This window comes from Miscanthus floridulus, chromosome 2, assembly GCF_019320115.1.
Source record: "Miscanthus floridulus cultivar M001 chromosome 2, ASM1932011v1, whole genome shotgun sequence".
NCBI classification, from domain to species: domain Eukaryota; kingdom Viridiplantae; phylum Streptophyta; class Magnoliopsida; order Poales; family Poaceae; genus Miscanthus; species Miscanthus floridulus.
The window spans coordinates 22579371-22597372 of NC_089581.1; the positions used below are offsets into that span (position 1 = coordinate 22579371).

General features: G+C 50.0%; 1 protein-coding gene across 2 annotated transcripts; it reads left to right on the forward strand.

Moving 5' to 3' along the window:
* Nucleotides 1-2627: 2627 nt before the first annotated feature.
* LOC136519779 (binding partner of ACD11 1-like) lies at nucleotides 2628-13361 on the forward strand. Of its 2 annotated transcripts, none has more exons than XM_066513151.1 (5): nucleotides 2628-2910; nucleotides 11436-11539; nucleotides 11628-11703; nucleotides 11881-11964; nucleotides 12447-13361. In XM_066513151.1, exons 1-5 carry the CDS (start codon nucleotides 2704-2706, stop codon nucleotides 13026-13028), a joined length of 1053 nt encoding a protein of 350 aa, XP_066369248.1. In that variant the 5' UTR covers nucleotides 2628-2703; the 3' UTR covers nucleotides 13029-13361. The 2 variants fall into 2 exon arrangements, with proteins under 2 accessions (XP_066369248.1, XP_066369254.1); XM_066513157.1 differs by having other exon boundaries at nucleotides 2775-3155.
* The last annotated feature ends 4641 nt before the right edge of the window (nucleotides 13362-18002 follow it).

The following is an 18002-nucleotide window of genomic DNA, read 5'->3' on the forward strand; positions in this document are numbered from 1 at the left end:
TCAGACCTCTGCTCGTTGCTCTTTCCCGATCGACATGGTTGGGGACGACTAGGACCGACTGACCGAGGACGTCCGCTCGATGTGGGTCTAGGGAGTAGGTAGAGCAGGTAAGGTAAGGCGCTCAAGTCAACCGCAATACCGAGGACCGTACCCTGCCATACCCTACGCACCTACAAGACGGTGCCTCCAGGTCATGACAAACAGACACTATACAACCTTCCATACGCGTCAGACCATAAACAGTATTGTGGGTGCCGACGTTTGCCGTACCAGGCGAACACGGTAGAGCCTGCCAGACGCGTCTGGGCATAAACAGTATTGTAGACGCTGGCAGTCATTCCGTACCTGATGGCATGAACAACAAGACTAGGCAGCACATATATACACTTTCTCTCTTTCTCTCTGACTTGTAAGGCCATCCATTTCAACTATAAAAGGGGATGCACTCACTCTTAAAAAAGGACGTTGTCTCTCTCTCGAAGACTCTCTCGATGACTCTAGAACACAACGACTTAACAAGTTTTAGAGATACACAGAGCATACGCTCTAATACTTAGCATATGTTAGAGCCCCCGTCACTCTCGGCCACTCGGTTCAGAGTCCGACCGGGCCTCTAACAACCCCATTCTCATTCCTATTTGTTTGTAACCCCACAGCAAACTTCGAGCACCTGGGCTCAGGAATAAAGTCATCGACTGACTGACACTGGACATAGGGCATGTTGCCTGAACCAGTATAAATCTTGTGTCATTGAGTGCTAGGCCATATCCGATTACAACGCACATCAAAACTATAAATATTTACTTGTTGGTCACTTTTCGCACCGACACCAAGTCTCTACCTAAATAAAGAAGTACCTAAACTACCTAACTATCTATCAAACTATATAAGTAAATTTACTAACTACATTGACTACAAGTACTACCTATATAACTAAATTACCTAACTATCTAACTACTAATCTAAATTAGCTAAATAAACTTACTAACTACCTACATAATTCAATTGTCTCACTATCTACCTAAATTAGCTAACTAATTTACATCAGTAAATAACTAAAAACCTAAATAAATTATCTCACTACATAACTATATATAAAATAAATAACTACATTATCTAAACAAATAAAATTAAAAAACAAAATTAAAAAAATTACCTGAGATGGCACTTGGATAACGGTCGGCCAAGGGTGGAGGGGGTGGCCTCACGGGAAGGCCGATGGGGGGGGGGGGAGGGCGGCGGCGCCGCCAGGTGTGGCCGCCCCTGGCCAGCCGGCTGGCGGGGATGCCGGGGAGAAGCGGGGGCCGCCCTTGCCGCCGGTGCGTGCTGAGACTGACTATGGGGCGACGAGAGCGGCCGAGGGAGCGGACGGGGGCGCGAGGGAGCGGACAGGCCTCGGGGGAACGGCGGGCGGCAGGCTACGAAGGAGGCGCGGACGGCTTGACGGCGGCGGCGGGCAAGCTGGCGGCGGGGAGAGAGGGAGATACAGAGGGGTTTCTGCCTGTGTAGGTTTAATAGGTCGGTGCCATAGATCTTGGCTCCGAGGTCGACGCCACAGATCTTGGCTCCGAGGTCGGCGCCAAGATCTGTGGCTCTGACTTACCGGGCACGTTAGCGCCACCTCGGTTGCTATGCTGTGCGCGGCCAGTCACCTCGGCGCCATAGGTAGTGGCGCCGAGACATGTTACCTCGGAGCCATATGTTCTGGCGTCGACCCCCAGGGTCTAAAGATTAGTTTACGTCACCTAGGAGGCTAACGCAAATTTTCTTAAAAAAAGGGGCCAAATTGAAGAAAAAAAATTAGGGTAACAACACATATTCTATTGCAAGTGCTACCGCTACCATTGTAATACCGGTCTCATGTCGACGCGGTACCGACCATTGTAATACAGTAACTCACAGCTACCTTTGTGTTATTATGTACGGTACTGTAAATCGCTTGTTTGTGAGTGTTGCGCCTTTGTACAGCTACGCCAACCAAAGAACGGGACCCGTACCCGTTTGCTTTAACCTCGACAACAAACGAAGCAACGAAATCAGCACTCCTAATTCGATGGACCACGGATTAATGATAGCGTGCTTTGGTCGTATCGGGGTACCGATTTTTGTGTTTATGATCTACAGCCGGTTCGTTTGGCTGTGGCTTGTCGTAAACGATCGTAAATTTTTATCTGAAATAGTATTTTTCTCTCACACAAACCAGCCAGCCGTACTTCTTCACGAATCAGCAACGATACGAATCAGCCAACCGAATAGGCTGCTAGATTCTAGAGCGCCTGCTGGAATCCAAACGGAAAGTCGAGGAAGTGGCACATTTCATTGAAAACACCCAGTTGCTAGAATAACCATGCAATGTAGCGCGCAGACTTTTTCTAGACGTGGACTAACCACGGTTCCGTGCCAAATCGGAGCGGAAGAACATTACTAAAATTCAGCTTGAAAAACTAGACTTTCGATTACACCAGGTCACCTCCGAAGTTCCAAACAATGTTCATCCAACAAAAAAAAGAGACTTAGGAGTGCACACCAAGGCAGAGTTTGGCCGGGTGTCAAATCCACCACCACCACAAGTACGCAAGGCACACAAAGAAGTGAAAAAACAAAAAGAGAAAGGAGGAAGCTGAAGCGAGTGACATTTGAACTCCCGTCCTCCGTGGCTCCGTCCCATTACCATGCCCTGCCCACCGAGCCACCAAGCACCAAATGGCATCGCCCCCACCGCTGACGAGTGACGACCACTTCGTGCCGCCGGACCAGATCCAGTTTCGCCCCGCAGCCGCAGGCTACACAACACAGACACATCTGCCGCCGGCCTACAGCCACCACCGGCGTAGTAGTCGTAGACCCGTAGTGCCGCCCGTGGCACGCCAACGCGCGTCGCGGCCGGAATCATCGCCAACCTGCCGGTCGGTACGTTACATTACTGCTCACGCGCCTCGCAAACGAAACGACGGAAAAACACGCGCCCCGCAAAGTCGTCCGCTTCCTCCGCTCGCCGACACGGCGCAAATCCCCACAAACCCCAAGCGGGCGGGCGGACTCCCACCCACACCCACCTCCTCGCGCGCCGACGTGCTCGGCTCGCTTCCAGCCGCCTCGCTCGCCGCCAGCCTTGGAATCCCCGCCGCGAGATCTCGTCCCCCGGGAGGATGGAGGTGAGTGCCGCTTCCTGCAACCCTTTCTGGCTTCTGCTGCTCCGTGGCGTCGGCTGTACTTCGGCGTGGTCGGCTGCGGGCTTAGAGGCCTAGCCGTCGGTGCCATTTCCGCGGCGGTTTTGCTTGGTTTGGGTCGGGAGACGCCGCTAGCGGGATAGCCGGATAGGCATTCTGCCGCGACTGCATTGCTCCCGTTTGGACGGTGGTTGCAGATTTTCTGGTGGATTTGGTGCCTGCGCGCCGTTCCTCCGAAAGCCTGCCGCCGCTGCTAGGAAAGTCTGGGTGCAAACCGAGTCCACACGCTGCACCCGCGGTTTCGTCTGTTTGTTGTTGGATTCTGGTGGTTTGGTGTGCTTGGCTGATGACATGTCGATTGGCTATTTGGCTGCACCTTTTCCATTTTTCTTCCAGGTTCGTCCATCTCCCCCAGATCAGAGGCTAGAAATGCCTGCTGTTCTCTACTGCTAGTACAAGTTACTCTGCTTGTCATTAGCTTGACTTTTGACAGCCCCGTGTTGATAAGAGGCGATTAGATCACTAGATCCAGTCTTCAAGTTCGTTGGGCATGCTTCCTGCCAAATTTCGTGCCAGGGTTAGCAATTGATGATTTCTGCAATGGCTGCGAATACTAAACTGCAGGTTTCTGCATTTCCACAGGCTCCATTGAGACGCATTTGCACAGTCCTTGCTCTTTTGTTCAGTCCTTTCTATGTGCCTTTTTTGGGGTTTTATGTTTCAGGTTAATGAATACTGCTGTTAATTCCTCTCGTACCTGTAATGTGGCGACGGGCTGACAGCTGGCAGCCTGGCACAAATTACCTGGATATCCAGCATAATAAGACTGGATCCATATCTGCAAATAAATATGCCGACCTTGACAGTGTAAATGAAAAAAATGACTTAATTTTGTATTTATGTGTCCCTGAGATTACAAAAATAGGTGAATAAAAAATTGATTGGAATATGGGTGTCAGGTTGGTCATAGTTTGTCATTTTATTTAAACCAAATCTTGGCAAGCATTCTTTTCGAATATTAGTTTCATGAACTCTCCTTATGTTTGTTAGTCGCTGAATTCTCACTCTTGGTAGTAGGAGAATTCTTACTCTCATCGAGAGAGGATGACACTAGGTGTTGGGGCAATTTTCTTGTCTATTTCTCACACAAGCTCACACAATGCCATGCCAACCCAAGGGGTTGGGGTTACATATTTATAGGCTGCTAGCCAGCCAAGCATATGCCAAGATGCTAGTCTAAGATGCTAGTCTAAGATGCTAATATGCTGTCCTAGCTAAGATGCTGTCCTCTAGTCTAAGATGCTGTCCTCTAAGATGCTGTCCTCTAGTCTAAGATGCTGTCCTAAAAACAGAAAAACAGCCACAAGGACCATGACCATGTGAGCATCATAGCCCCACAAAGACCAGCCACACATGAGACTTATCCATCATTCTCCCCCTAAGTCTTGTGCGTCGTCTTGTGGGAGAGTTGAACCATCCCGGTCCTGGAGCAGAGCTCAAGGAACTTGATCCTCCCAAGGGGCTTGGTGAGCAGGTCCGCAAGCTGGTCCTTGGTGTTGATGTAGCTCGCCTTGATGCTCCCTTCCTCCAAACAGCTTCGGATGAAGTGGTACCTCACCCGGATGTGCTTGCTGCGTTCGTGGAACACGGGGTTCTTTGCCAGGGCCAGAGCGGACTTGCTGTCCACCCTGAGCTCCACCGCTCTAGTGTCTCTGCCGAGGAGATCACCAAGCAGTCGAGCGAGCCAGAGCGCCTGAGTCGAAGCGGTGGAGGCCGCTATGTACTCGGCCTCGCAGCTGGACAGGGCCACCACCTGCTGCTTGACCGACTGCCAGCTAACGAGGCACTTGCCGAGGAAGAAGAGGATCCCGCTCGTGCTCTTGCTGGTGTCGATGTCGCCGGCGTGGTCGCTGTCGCTGTACCCGACGAAGTGTGCCGCCCCAGGGCACCTCGGGTAGTAGAGGCCGTGGTCGAGAGTCCCCGCAACGTAGCGGATGATCCTCTTCACAGCCTGCTGGTGCTCCGTCGTCGGTCGCTGCATGAACCGACTAACGTAGCCGACGGAGAATGCCAAGTCCGGCCGTGTGTGGGCGAGGTAGCGAAGGCTCCCCACAAGACGCCGGTACTGCGTAGCGTCCACCTCCTCCGTCGTGCTGTCGTGGCTCAGCTTCAGCCTCTCCTCCATCGGAGTGAGAGCTGGGTTGCAGTCGGTGAGCCCAGCTAGCTCAACGACGCGCTTGGCGTAGGCGGTCTGTCGAAGCGTGATCCCAGAGTCATCCTGGTGTACCTCGATTCCCAGGTAGAAGGAGAGAGGCCCCAGGTCACTCATCTGGAAGGTGGCCTTCATCTCTTCCTTGAATGCCGCCACCTCCGCATCCTTGGTGCCGGTGATCACCAAGTCGTCGACGTAGACACCCACCAACAGGGCATTACCTCCATTGCCCCGTCGGTAGATGGCCGCCTCGTGCGGGCTTTGCTCGAAGCCCATCCCCTTTAGCGTGGAATCCAGCTTGGCATTCCACGCCCTCGGTGCCTGTCGCAAGCCATAGAGGGCCTTGCGCAGGCGGAGCACCTTGCCCTCCTTGCCGGGGATCGCAAATCCCGGCGGCTGGTGCACGTAGACCTCCTCCTTCAAGTCGCCGTTAAGGAACGCCGACTTGACGTCCATGTGATGAACACGCCAGCCCTCCTGGGCAGCTAGCGCAAGGAGGAGTCGCACGGACTCCATCCGTGCCACGGGAGCAAAGGCGTCGTCGAAGTCGACCCCCTCCTGCTGCACGAAACCTCGTGCCACCAAGCGAGCCTTGTGCTTGACGATGGCACCGGCTTCATCCCTCTTCAGCTTGTACACCCACTTAAGGGTGATCGCGCGATGACCACGAGGAAGGTCAGCAAGCTCCCAGGTGCGGTTCTTCTCAACCGCATCCATCTCCAACTGCATCGCGGCGCGCCATGCCGCGTGTCTCTCGGCCTCTGCGAACGACCGAGGCTCGCCGTCGTCACACGCAAGGTGCAACTGCGCCTCCAGGTCCTCCAGGTCGTGAGGCACCAGTCCCGGCACCGGCTGGTCGCCGAGAAGGTTCTCCACCGTACGGTACCGCAACGGCTCACCGTCGTGGTACGCGTCGACGCGCTCCTCGTCGTGAGAGAGCGGAGTAGCGAGCTCAACCGGGCCGTGCTCGACACGAGCTGGTGGTGGAGTAGACGTGCCCGGAGTGGTGCCTGTCGGTGCTGGAGTGCGTGGCGTTGCCGGCTGTGGTGGAGCCGGCGAAGAGCTCATCGCAGCCGAGGTCCTGGCTGGAGAGCGTGGTGCTGTCGGAGTAGCAGGTGCCGGGGTCGGTGGAGGCTCGGAGACTGGGGTAGACGCGCTCGCCGAAGAAGAACTGCCTACTCCCCCAGCTCCCTCGAAGTGGACGTACTCGACAGTGAAGTCGTCGTACGTCGGAGCCGAGCCGTCGTCCACTGCCTTGTCCCACGCCCATCCTCGCCCTTCGTCGAACACAACGTCGCGCGCCGTGCGCACACGCTGTGTCTTCGGGTCGAGGATGCGGTAGGCCTTCGAGCCCTCCGCGTAGCCGATGAACACTCCCGGAGTGCTCCTGTCGTCGAGCTTGCTGATGTGGCCAAGCTCCTTGGCGAATGCGAGGCAGCCGAAGACCCGCAAGTGGGAGACCGCCGGCTTGCGCCCATGCCAAGCCTCGTACGGCGTCCTGCCGTCGAGCGCCTTGGTAGGCGAGCGGTTGAGGATGTAGACGGCCGTCACCACCGCCTCTCCCCAGAAGATAGCCGGCATCCCCCCTCTGCTTGAGGAGGGCCCGAGCCATCCCCACAACCGTCTGGTTGCGCCGCTCGACGACGCCGTTCTGCTGCGGGCTGTACGGCGCGGAGTAGTGGCGCTGAATGCCCTCGTCAGCGCAGTACGACGCGAATTCAGCCGCCGTGAATTCGCCGCCGTTGTCGGTGCGCAGCACGCGCAACTTGCGGCCGCACTCCGCCTCCGCAGAAGCCTGCGCGCGTCTGATGGCGTCCGCAGCCTCTCCCTTGCTGCCGAGGACCATCACCCACATGTAGCGGGAGAGGTCGTCGACGAGCAGCAGGAAGTAGCGTCGTCCTCCCGGTGTGGCCGGTGTCACCGGGCCACACAAGTCCCCGTGCACGAGCTCGAGCCTCTCCTTGGCTCGAAAGCTCGCCTGCTGGGGAAAGGGGAGTCGCCTCTGCTTCGTCAACACGCAGACGTCGCAGAGCTGCTCCACATGGTCGAGGCACGGCAGGCCTCGCACCATCTCCGTGGCACTGAGCCGCTTCAGGGCCTCAAAGTGAAGGTGCCCGAAACGCTCGTGCCACTGCCACGCCTCGTCGTCCCGACGAGCAGCGAGACAGAGGGGTTGTGCCACCTGCACGTTAAGGACGTAGAGTCGATTTGCGCTTCTGGATACCTTGGCAAGAAGGCGACGACGACGATCCCAAATCCTCATGACTCCGTCCTCAACCACCACGCGCGAACCGTTCTCATCCAGCTGTCCCAAGCTGATGATGGAGTTCCTCAACGCGGGGATGTAGTAGACTCCGGTGAGCAGCCTGTGCTCACCAGACACGGCGGTGAAGATGATGGAGCCGACGCCCTTGATCTCCACGCCGGAGGCATCCCCAAACTTGACGGAGCCTCGGACGCTAGAGTCAAGCTCGGTGAAGAACTCCCGTCGGCCGGTCATGTGATGGGTGGCGCCGGTGTCGAGGCACCACCCGTCAGTCTTGTCATTGCCGGAGCTGTCGCCGAGGAGGGCGTGTGCTTTTGGCTCGTCAAGGTGGAGGAGAGCCGCTGCGGCTGGTGCCGCTGGAGGTAGCTCGATGCTGGCATGTGCCATGAACAGAGCTGGCTCCTCCTCCGCCTGTGCGACGTGGGCCTGGCCGCGTCGTGGCTGTCGACAGTCCTTGGCCCAATGGCCAAGCTGGCCGCAGTTGCGGCAGGTGTCGTCTCGTGCCGGCTTGTGCCTGCCGGCGGCGCCGCCCTGGGCGCCTCCGCGGGCATCACCCTCGGCACGTCCTCGCGCCCCGGCCTGGGCGTCTCTGCGCGCCTTGCGCGGCTTGCCACGCTTGCGGCCGCCTGTCGCGGAAGAAGGCTCCCCCTTCCTCCGGTCACCCTGGCTGGCAAGCCACTGCTCCCGAGTGAGAAGGAGCTTCCCGCCAGTGGTGATGGGCCCCGAGAGGGACTGTGGCTCATCACTATCGACGACCTTGAGGCGACCTATCGCCTCCTCGATCGACATCGTGGAGAGATCCAGCAGCGACTCGATCGAGCGAGCCATCTGCTTGTACTTCTCGGGGACGCAGCGGAAGAGCTTTTCGACAGCTCTCTCCTCGCCGTAGGTGTCGTCGCCGAACTGCACCATCTTCTGCAACAGAGTGTTGAGACGGAGAGCAAAGTCATCAACGTCCTCACCTGGCTTGAAGGCCAGGTTCTCCCACTCCTTGCGAAGTGCCTGCAGTGTGGACTTGCGGGCGCGGTCGCTGCCGATGCGTGCCGCAGCGATGGCGTCCCAAGCCTCCTTGGCAGTCCGCTTGCTGGTAAGCGAGAACTGCATCTCGGGCGGGACTGCAGCGATGAGAGCATCCAGCGCCCGTCGATCTAGGTCGTAGTCGACGTCGCCGTACCGGACTGCCTCCCACATGTGCCGCACCTGGAGCTTTACCCTCATCACCGCAGCCCACTCGACGTAGTTGGTCTTGGTGAGGGTAGGCCACCCACCGCCGGGACCGACGTCCCTGACAACAGCCTGGAGCCCGTGGTAACCACGGTACCGATCCGGGGAGAGAGAGCCATGCTGCCTGTGAAGGCCGCGCTCTCCATCGACCCGTCGGTACCGATCCGGGGAGAGAGAGCCACGCTGCCTGTGAAGGCCGCGCTCTCCATCGACCCGTCCGCCACCGTTGCCGTGCGCGCCTCCTCCAGGAGCGCCACCGGCGCGTCCGCGCCTGTCTGGGCTTGCCGCCGCGCTCGTGGGCGTGCACGGCTGCCCCAGGAGCGCCACCGCCGTGCGCGCCTCCGACAGGAGCGCCGCCAGCGCGTCCGCGCCTGTCTGGGCTGCCGCCACGCTCGTGGATGTGCGCGGCTGTCCACTGCGCCGCCCGCGCTCGCGCTGCCTCCCTCTCTAGCAGCTCGAGGTCTGCGTCGGCGGTGTCGTCAGCGGAAATGGAGCTGCCGATGCTGCCGCGCAGAGCCTCGACCTCCGCCGCCGCCGCACGCGCTGCATTCGCCGCCGCCGCTGCTTCCGCCTCCGCTCTGGCTGCTGCCAGCTCCGCCGCTGCTAGCCTCGACGCCCTTGCCGCCGCCGCAGCGGTCTCTGCCGCCGCTCGCTCGCGTTCCTCTGCCGCGGCAAGTTCGGCCTCCTGCCGACGCCGCGTGCTCGAGGCGACCGAGCGCTGAGACTGCCCTGCGGACATGACGCGCTACCGGGGGGCTGCTGCGTGGGGAGAGGGCTGCTTCAGACGAGCTGGGAGAGGAGTGAACAGGAGCGGCCGGAGGAGCTGCTGCTGCCAACAGCTGGGGCTGTTGTGGGGCTGGGAGAGAAGATGAGCAAGAGATGCTCAGGCTACAGGATAATACGGCTCCGATACCACTTGTTAGTCGCTGAATTCTCACTCTTGGTAGTAGGAGAATTCTTACTCTCATCGAGAGAGGATGACACTAGGTGTTGGGGCAATTTTCTTGTCTATTTCTCACACAAGCTCACACAATGCCATGCCAACCCAAGGGGTTGGGGTTACATATTTATAGGCTGCTAGCCAGCCAAGCATATGCCAAGATGCTAGTCTAAGATGCTAGTCTAAGATGCTAATATGCTGTCCTAGCTAAGATGCTGTCCTCTAGTCTAAGATGCTGTCCTCTAAGATGCTGTCCTCTAGTCTAAGATGCTGTCCTAAAAACAGAAAAACAGCCACAAGGACCATGACCATGTGAGCATCATAGCCCCACAAAGACCAGCCACACATGAGACTTATCCATCAATGTTTGTAACTACTGAACACCTACATAACTGTAAACACTTGATGTTGTTGACGCATGTCATCAGTGGTCTATGGTAACTAATGCGGTGCTCGTGTCGACATCACACTGCGTGCTTTCGTATTATGCATCTCTCATGTTACATATTTGGTGAAACATTTTTAGAGAAGATTATTGTGTTATCAAGTACATGTTCCTTTCCATCAGCTTTATGGTAACTTGCTAAGAATCATATCCAATATGTTGTCCCATGTTTATGTAAATCTTATGTTGAAATTTTTAGAATATAAACTGGCGAACCCTCTAGGGATAAATTGACACGAACATATTAGCTAGAGGTTATCTTTTGCCTTTTACCTCTAGAGTTTTCTTCTAAAAAAACACCACAATTATTCCTTCTCTCTTCTCTCTGCTCTCCATGGTGTTCTACCTTCGATGCCACTGCCACCCTGGATTTACAAACTTTGGTGCGTAATGTTACTGCTATGGGTGGGCGAGGGGTGGCTTGGAGGCCAACCCATCTATCCTTCACATCAGGAGATAGGATTAGGAAAGAGGATAGGTTTGTCAGTTGGTTTGTCAGGATCAATATCAAGCTGTTATAGGTAGCGGCTCTCTCTCTCTCTCTCTCTCTGACACGGTGGTCATTGGGAATAAAGCAATGAAGAAGAATTAATCCCAAGTGGCCAAATCTCCCAATAGTCTAGTCCCCCTCCAAGCTGACTCTGCTTAGCTATATTCTTGGTAGTGTTTACCCTGATGAGCTACGGTTCATAACAGTTACAGTAGACACCTTTCAGTAAATTAATCTCTTCTGTCTGACAGCTGCCTTCACTTTGTACTTATGTCAGTTAGAACTTCGGATTTTTTTTTCACTTTGGGCCTGAAATGTGTTGATTTTAATGTCATCTAGTGCAGTGATGTGTAATCACTACACTCATGTTAGCTTATTACCTGCCATGTACCTACTCCCTCTGTCCTAGAATATAAGGTACCCAAGCATTCAACATTTGTCCCAAATTATAAGGGATTCTAAGTGAACTAATCCTCAAACTCACTTTAAAAGGCAACATTTACATGCATACCTACTATTAATGCCTATCACCAGCCCAGATGTGGTGATCACGGAGGGTTACATGTGTCATTTGTTTTACCACATAAATATGTCCTAGAATTCTTAAAATACTTTGTATTTCAGGATAGAGGGAGTAGGTCCTAATTAAACCAGAGATTTAATCTCATTTGCTCATCTTTTCTTTCAGGTGAAAACGGTAAAAGTTAGCAACCTTTCATTAAACGCTTTGAAAAGAGAGATCACAGAGTTCTTTAGTTTCTCAGGGGCTATAGAATATGTTGAAATGCAAAGGTAATTTGTCAGCACCTACACTTGTGGTTGTATATGCATTAGAAAACTGGAGTAATGTTTCTTAAATAGCTGCTTCTGTTTTCATCAGTGAATCTGAATGGTCACAGCTTGCTTATGTCACATTTAAAGACTCACAGGGAGCAGACACTGCTGTTCTTCTTTCGGTACGTTCAAGTTCCTGCAACTCATTTCTTAGCTTACCCATTTAGTTCTTTCTGTTGCACTAAGTTTAACTTTTTGTTTGATGCTATTTCATCTCATATCTTTTATTTTTTGTCCAATATACGGCTATGTTGTTGTTGTTGTATATGGCTTTCAATAATTTGATTGCTTGTCAACAGGGGGCAACAATTGTTGATCGTGCTGTCATTATAACTCCTGCTGAGAACTATCAGCTGCCTCCTGAAGCACACAAACAATTATCGGTGAGAATATTTTACATGTTATGACATGCTCACCATTTCAAGTTACATCAATTCTGAAGAAATTAATTGACATATGGTCATCTATTGTAATAAGATTACCTTTATATCCTAAACTGAAGATCTAGTCTATTAGTAAATTCTTTGCACAAACTAGTTATTCTTGCAGAGGATTGAGTTTAAGGCAGATGTTCACATTATCAAGAAATAATTCAGCACTACAGAGAATGAGAAGAAAGTGTTTCTTTAGCAGTTCTAAACAAACTAAAACTATGCGTAATGGCAAAAATACCGCTGAATCAGGTAGTTAATTTGGATCTGCACGATTCCCAAAATAAATGTGTGTGTGATGTCTCTCAAGTCTATTATACACAAGTTTACGTACAGTCTGTTTAATGACCACCTTGCTCATAATTCATTTTCAGATACAGAAGTACTTTCCTTGAATATGTGTTGATATACTTTGCATTTGTTTGCATCTTAAGGGAGCGAACCCCTCTACTGAATCAGCAGTCAGGAAGGCAGAAGATGTTGTCAGCAGCATGTTGGCCAAAGGCTTTGTCCTCAGCAAAGATGCTCTCAACTTGGCAAGATCATTTGATGAGCGTCACAACATCCTATCCAATGCTACCGCCACTGTTGCATCTCTAGACCGCCAGTATGGCCTGAGTGAAAAGATCAATCTGGGAAGGGCCATTGTTGGCAGCAAGGTCAAGGAGGTGGATGAACGCTACCAGGTCTCAGAACTCACAAAGTCTGCCTTGGCTGCTGCTGAGCAGAAAGCCAGCGTTGCGGGCTCTGCTATATTGAGTAACCAATATGTCTCAGCTGGTGCCTCGTGGCTAACAAGTGCATTCTGTATGGTAACAAAAGCAGCAGGTGACATGACCTCCATGGCCAAAGACAAGGTAGAGAGAGCTGAGGAGGAGAGACAAGCCATCATGTGGGAGGAGAGGAATGGGCTGGTCAGCGAGTATGCAAAGATCCATCTTGACGAGCCCTCTTCATGGGAGCCCGCAGTTCTGCCTTTGGAATCAGTGGATGAGCAGAAACTCCAGACTGTCTGATCCACACAAACCGAATGTCAATCGTTGCCACACGTAATTCTTTTGCAGCTCGTCCTATATATAGATTATTCTTTTCCGTTGATGCACTGGATCAAAACAGATGTGCTTATCAGCCAAAGTGTCGTGTAAATTTCTGAAAGTTGCTCTTGTGTTATTACCAGGTTTTCTTTCTTTCTTTTTTGGAGAGAGAGAGTGGTGCTACCAGCGTTGCTACACTAGACCACTCTATGTGAAATTGTGAATGGAGTGCTACTGTACTTGTCTCTACTACTACTACAGAAACAGAATACAACTTCCTTCGTTAGATACAGACTGATCTAATGCTTACTTGAACCATTTGTGCAAAAGACTACTAAGATGTTGCCTGTTCAGTGTTTCTTAACTGTAATACCATGAATTCGTCGAAAGAAAACATGCCTTTGTTTCAATAGCTTGAGAATTATCATGTGTAGGAAAAAAAAAACATAACTCTCTATTGCATTACTAAAGATCTTGTGAGGATTAATCTATGCAGCAGACATTATAGGTTTTTATCCCACTTGCAGAATGACATCTGCACAACAATCTTCTGGGAAATATCTATATTTGCAGCAGACTGTTGGCTCTGAGAAATTTCATGTAAAGAAAATTCCTAGGCGCAGTGCAGCCTGATGCTCCCATTCATCTGACATCTCCCCTCGTGCTTGACGACCACTTCTTTAGCCCTTGCAGCTGGTTCTTCAATGATCATACCCTTACCCTAATTGATTGATTTATCTTGATGTTGCCAATGCTATCGGGTAGTAAGGAGCCTCTGCTATTGGGTACAGAACATTGGCTGGCAATGGCTTTCTGCAAATTGCAAGTTGGATGTGGATTGGCTCGAGGAAAAAACAAGTCGCAACTTGCACAGTGCTGATAAAGCTTCCTACGCGTACATACATTGACAGCCGATAAAACCTGTAGCCAACAAGATCCTCACACGTGTCACGAGCAGCCAAGGTCATAATCCGTATAACCAAATGTAGCAGCCATGACCAATTTGGTCATTTTTAGGTGTGATGAACATGAACTCATAATAACCTGGTAACATTTGGACCAAACGTGACGCGTTAATTAAACTACAATATACTACTAATAATGGTCTAAAGGCCGTGATGGTCGTGCCTGCCCTCCTACGGCGCGCCCACATTCGTTCAAGACTGCGCGCAGGACTCAAACCGTCAAAAATTCCTCACGTCGGGCTTCTTGATGGCTCGTAGCGTGGCCATCAGCATGCTGTCTCTTTCGGTCTCATCCATTTATCTCATTTTCTTACTCAAGCGATCTCTGTCTTCGTAAATATCTACGAGCTTTGCCGATCATAAACTGAAAATTGTACGTCACGTGAAATTAAAAGATGCAAGTACGTGTTCGTCACTGGCGGCGCTTCCAACCTCCAAGTGTCTTGGGTAAAATATCGAATCAAGCTTTAGACGGTTAAAATAACCTCAATCTACCGCACTCCAATATATAATCTTATCACCAACACATACACATTTGCCAAGACCTAATCACAGCCTCCACGAACAATAATAGTCATCCTTGGAACAAGGGAGTCGTAAAACGCTAGGCCCTTATAAAAAAAGGACTAACCTGTGTGGTTGGTGTCGTAGTTTGCCACGCATAGCGTTTGGCAAACTGCTGTCATAGAAAGTGTGGCGAGTAAAATCAAAGCCACCCTCGTGGCAAAAGTTTGGCAAGAAAACTAAGAGCATCTTCAAGAGTATCCAATAAATTATTTCCCAAACCACGAAGTTTTCCAAACTGCTAAAAAGTATTGAGAGGATAAAAGAAGGATTTCTCCGACAGTTTCTAAAAAACCACTCCTAAACTTTATACGTGATTGTTTATTTCAGGTACAGTATGTTAGTTTAGTGGCATTTTTGTAAATTTCAGCGTCTTCTTCCTGAGGAACAAGCACGTACATAAGAAAAGTGATTTATTGGTGTTATTTTTAAGTTAACTAATCCAACCTTCGGTATAATAATTTACATGTTCAGTTTGAATAACTAAAAATCGTATAATAATTTGTCTTAAAATATAGTTCCATAAAAATAAACTTTTGGTACATGTTTGAATACTTATAACAAAAAAATGTTAGTCAAAGTTGTGTTTTGTAAACCATGTGAATGTCTCAAATGTCATTTTTTGTGTCTGGATTGAGTAACTATCTTACAAATAATGACATGCAAAATCTCCAAAGCAGTCCCAAGCCTATGACCAACTAGTCTTCCATCAACTCTAAGTTCCTCAAATTTAGGAGGACTACGTATATACATATATTCACTTAGCTAATGAAGCTAAGGAATTTTGAAATGGTAATATCATTTATAAAAAAAATAAATGAAATAACTAATTTAAATGTCACAAGCCATTCTCAGTGCTAGATTTCATGGCACTGTTTTCAAGAGTTACTAGTAAAAATTGAAATAAAACCAGACCAATAGTGAATAGTTTCATTTTACATATTTAATTATTGTATGGTGTTATAAAATAAAACATTCCCAGTAAAGTTTCATTCAGTTTTCAATGCGTGTGGATAAAACAAAGCGATTCTAGTGGAGTTTCATTATTTTGAATGTGTTGGTAATGCACACTAGTAGATTTCATCTAGATGAAACTTACCTCCTCTCTCTCCTCATAATTCTCGTGCCATGTAATCATTTTTCTGATGTGTCATCTCATTAAATACAAATGAAACTTTCACTGAAGCTAGCCTCAACACAACCAGCCGCATGAAACTTGAGCTGAGTCGCACATTAGTATTAATGAAATATTAGTAGATAAATTAAGGCAATTGTCCAGCCATAAAATAAATTAATTCACACTAGTAGATTTCATCTAGATGAAACTTATCTCCTCTCTCTCCTCATAATTCTCGTGCCATGTAATCATTTTTCTGATGTGTCATCTCATTAAATACAAATGAAACTCCCACTGAAACTAGCCTCAGCACAGCCAGCCGCATGAAACTTGAGCCGAGTCGCACATTAGTATTAATGAAACATTAGTAGATAAATCAAGGCAATTGGCCAGCCATAAAATAAATATTGAGGAAGGCACATTAGGCCATTCTCTATGCAAAGTTTCATTATATGATTTCTAAGACTACCACATCATCTAGAGGTTGGGACTATTTGAATGAAATAGAATCTCTTAGTGTATACTCCCTCCGACCTATAATAAGTGCACTTCTAGAGTTTAAATTTTTTTCCCAAAATAAAAGCACATCTACATATGAGACAAACTAACTCTTTTATCTTTTTCTACTTTCTCTCCTCCCAAAATGCAATGGTTACAACTTTATAGGGGTATATATGTAATTTCTCACAAGCATTGGTATCTTCACCACAATTCTAGAAGTACACTTATTTTAGGACGGATGAAGTAGTTTCGTCTCACGGTTTTGCTACCAATAGCATTTAATTATGATGCACAAGATTTATTAGATGAAATAAAACTCTCTAACCCTTAATGCCAGATTCACACATTTCATAGTTTTGGAAACCATGTACAACCAGTTCCATCCGGATAAAACCTGAAAGCATCTAGGCCCTTAGTTGGGTTTCGGTGATTAATGACAATACAAGATTACTATGACTAACGTGTGTTTTACAGAGGCAATTAAGTTAGGTCATGGTAATGAAGATCGATTGGGGAATCAAAGTTGTCATGCCCCCTTGTTGAAAATCGTTTCGGTTTTCAAAGGATGGACGACAAGGTTAAGGATGACTAGTTCTAAGTGTCGATTGGAGTTGGAGAGACACTTAGAGTAGTTTAGGACTTTGTTTTTCCTTTGGCCATACTATTAAGGGGGGTATGGACGGGTAGCTTGACCTAGTTGAGTCTAGTGAGTTAGGTGTGGTGCACACTTGTTAAAACTAGCTCTAGGTAGCTCCTACGAAGCCCTTTGATCCCTTAGAGCAAACTTCATTCACAAATGATCGAGAGTTGGAAGTGAATGGAGGGTCAAATACTGACCGGACGCTAGCTTCGGTGCGACCAGACTCTGGCCGCAGGGTCCGGTCAGTTCATTTGACCGAGGAGAACAAGTCTGGTGTGACCGGACGCTGGAAGGTCAATGTGACCGAACGCTGAGGGCCAGCATCCGGTCGACTCCAGTAAGGGTCCAGACTTGAGAAAGTGTGACCGGACGCGTCCGGTCAATACTGACCGAACCCTGAGTATCCAGCGTCCGGTCGAGTACAGTAAGCATCCAAGAGCGACTGGACGCGTCCGGTCATTACTGACCGGACCCTGACAGCGTTCGGTCATCACTTAAAAACTATTGCATGGGTTGAACTGACCAGAGCATCCGGTCAGTATGACCGGAGTGTCCAGTCACCCCGCAGAAGCTCATAACGATTCATTTTTTAGGCTGTCTTATAAATAGAAGGTCCACTCATGTGTGGAGTCACTTTTGCTCATTTCAACAGCTGAGATACATGTTTGTGAGTGCCAAGAAGAGCAAGGTCCTAGTGAGGTGTTTGTGATTTGAGAATCCAAGAGTGAAACCTCATTAGTGAATCAAGAGTAGACAAGTGTGCATCTATCTTCTCATTAGGCTTCGCATGGTCAAGTGAGAGTTCATGCTTGTCACTCTTGGTGATCGCCATCACCTAGACGGCTTGGTGGTGATTGGGAGCTTGGTGTTCACCCAGCAGAGCTTGTGGGTGACCCAACTCAAGTTATGAGCGGCTTTGGGTGATTCGCCGCGACGGAGTGTCGAAGAATCAACCCGTAGAGAGCACTTGATCCTTGCGCGGATCAAGGGGGAGCTACACCCTTGCGCGGGTGCTCCAACAAGGACTAGTGGGGAGTGGCGACTCTCCGATACCTCGGCAAAACATCGTTGCGTTCCTCTCTCCATTTACTTTGAACATTTACTTTAAGTATTTACTTTGAGCAATTCAATACTTGTCTTTACATTCATAGAATTGCTATGCTAGAGTA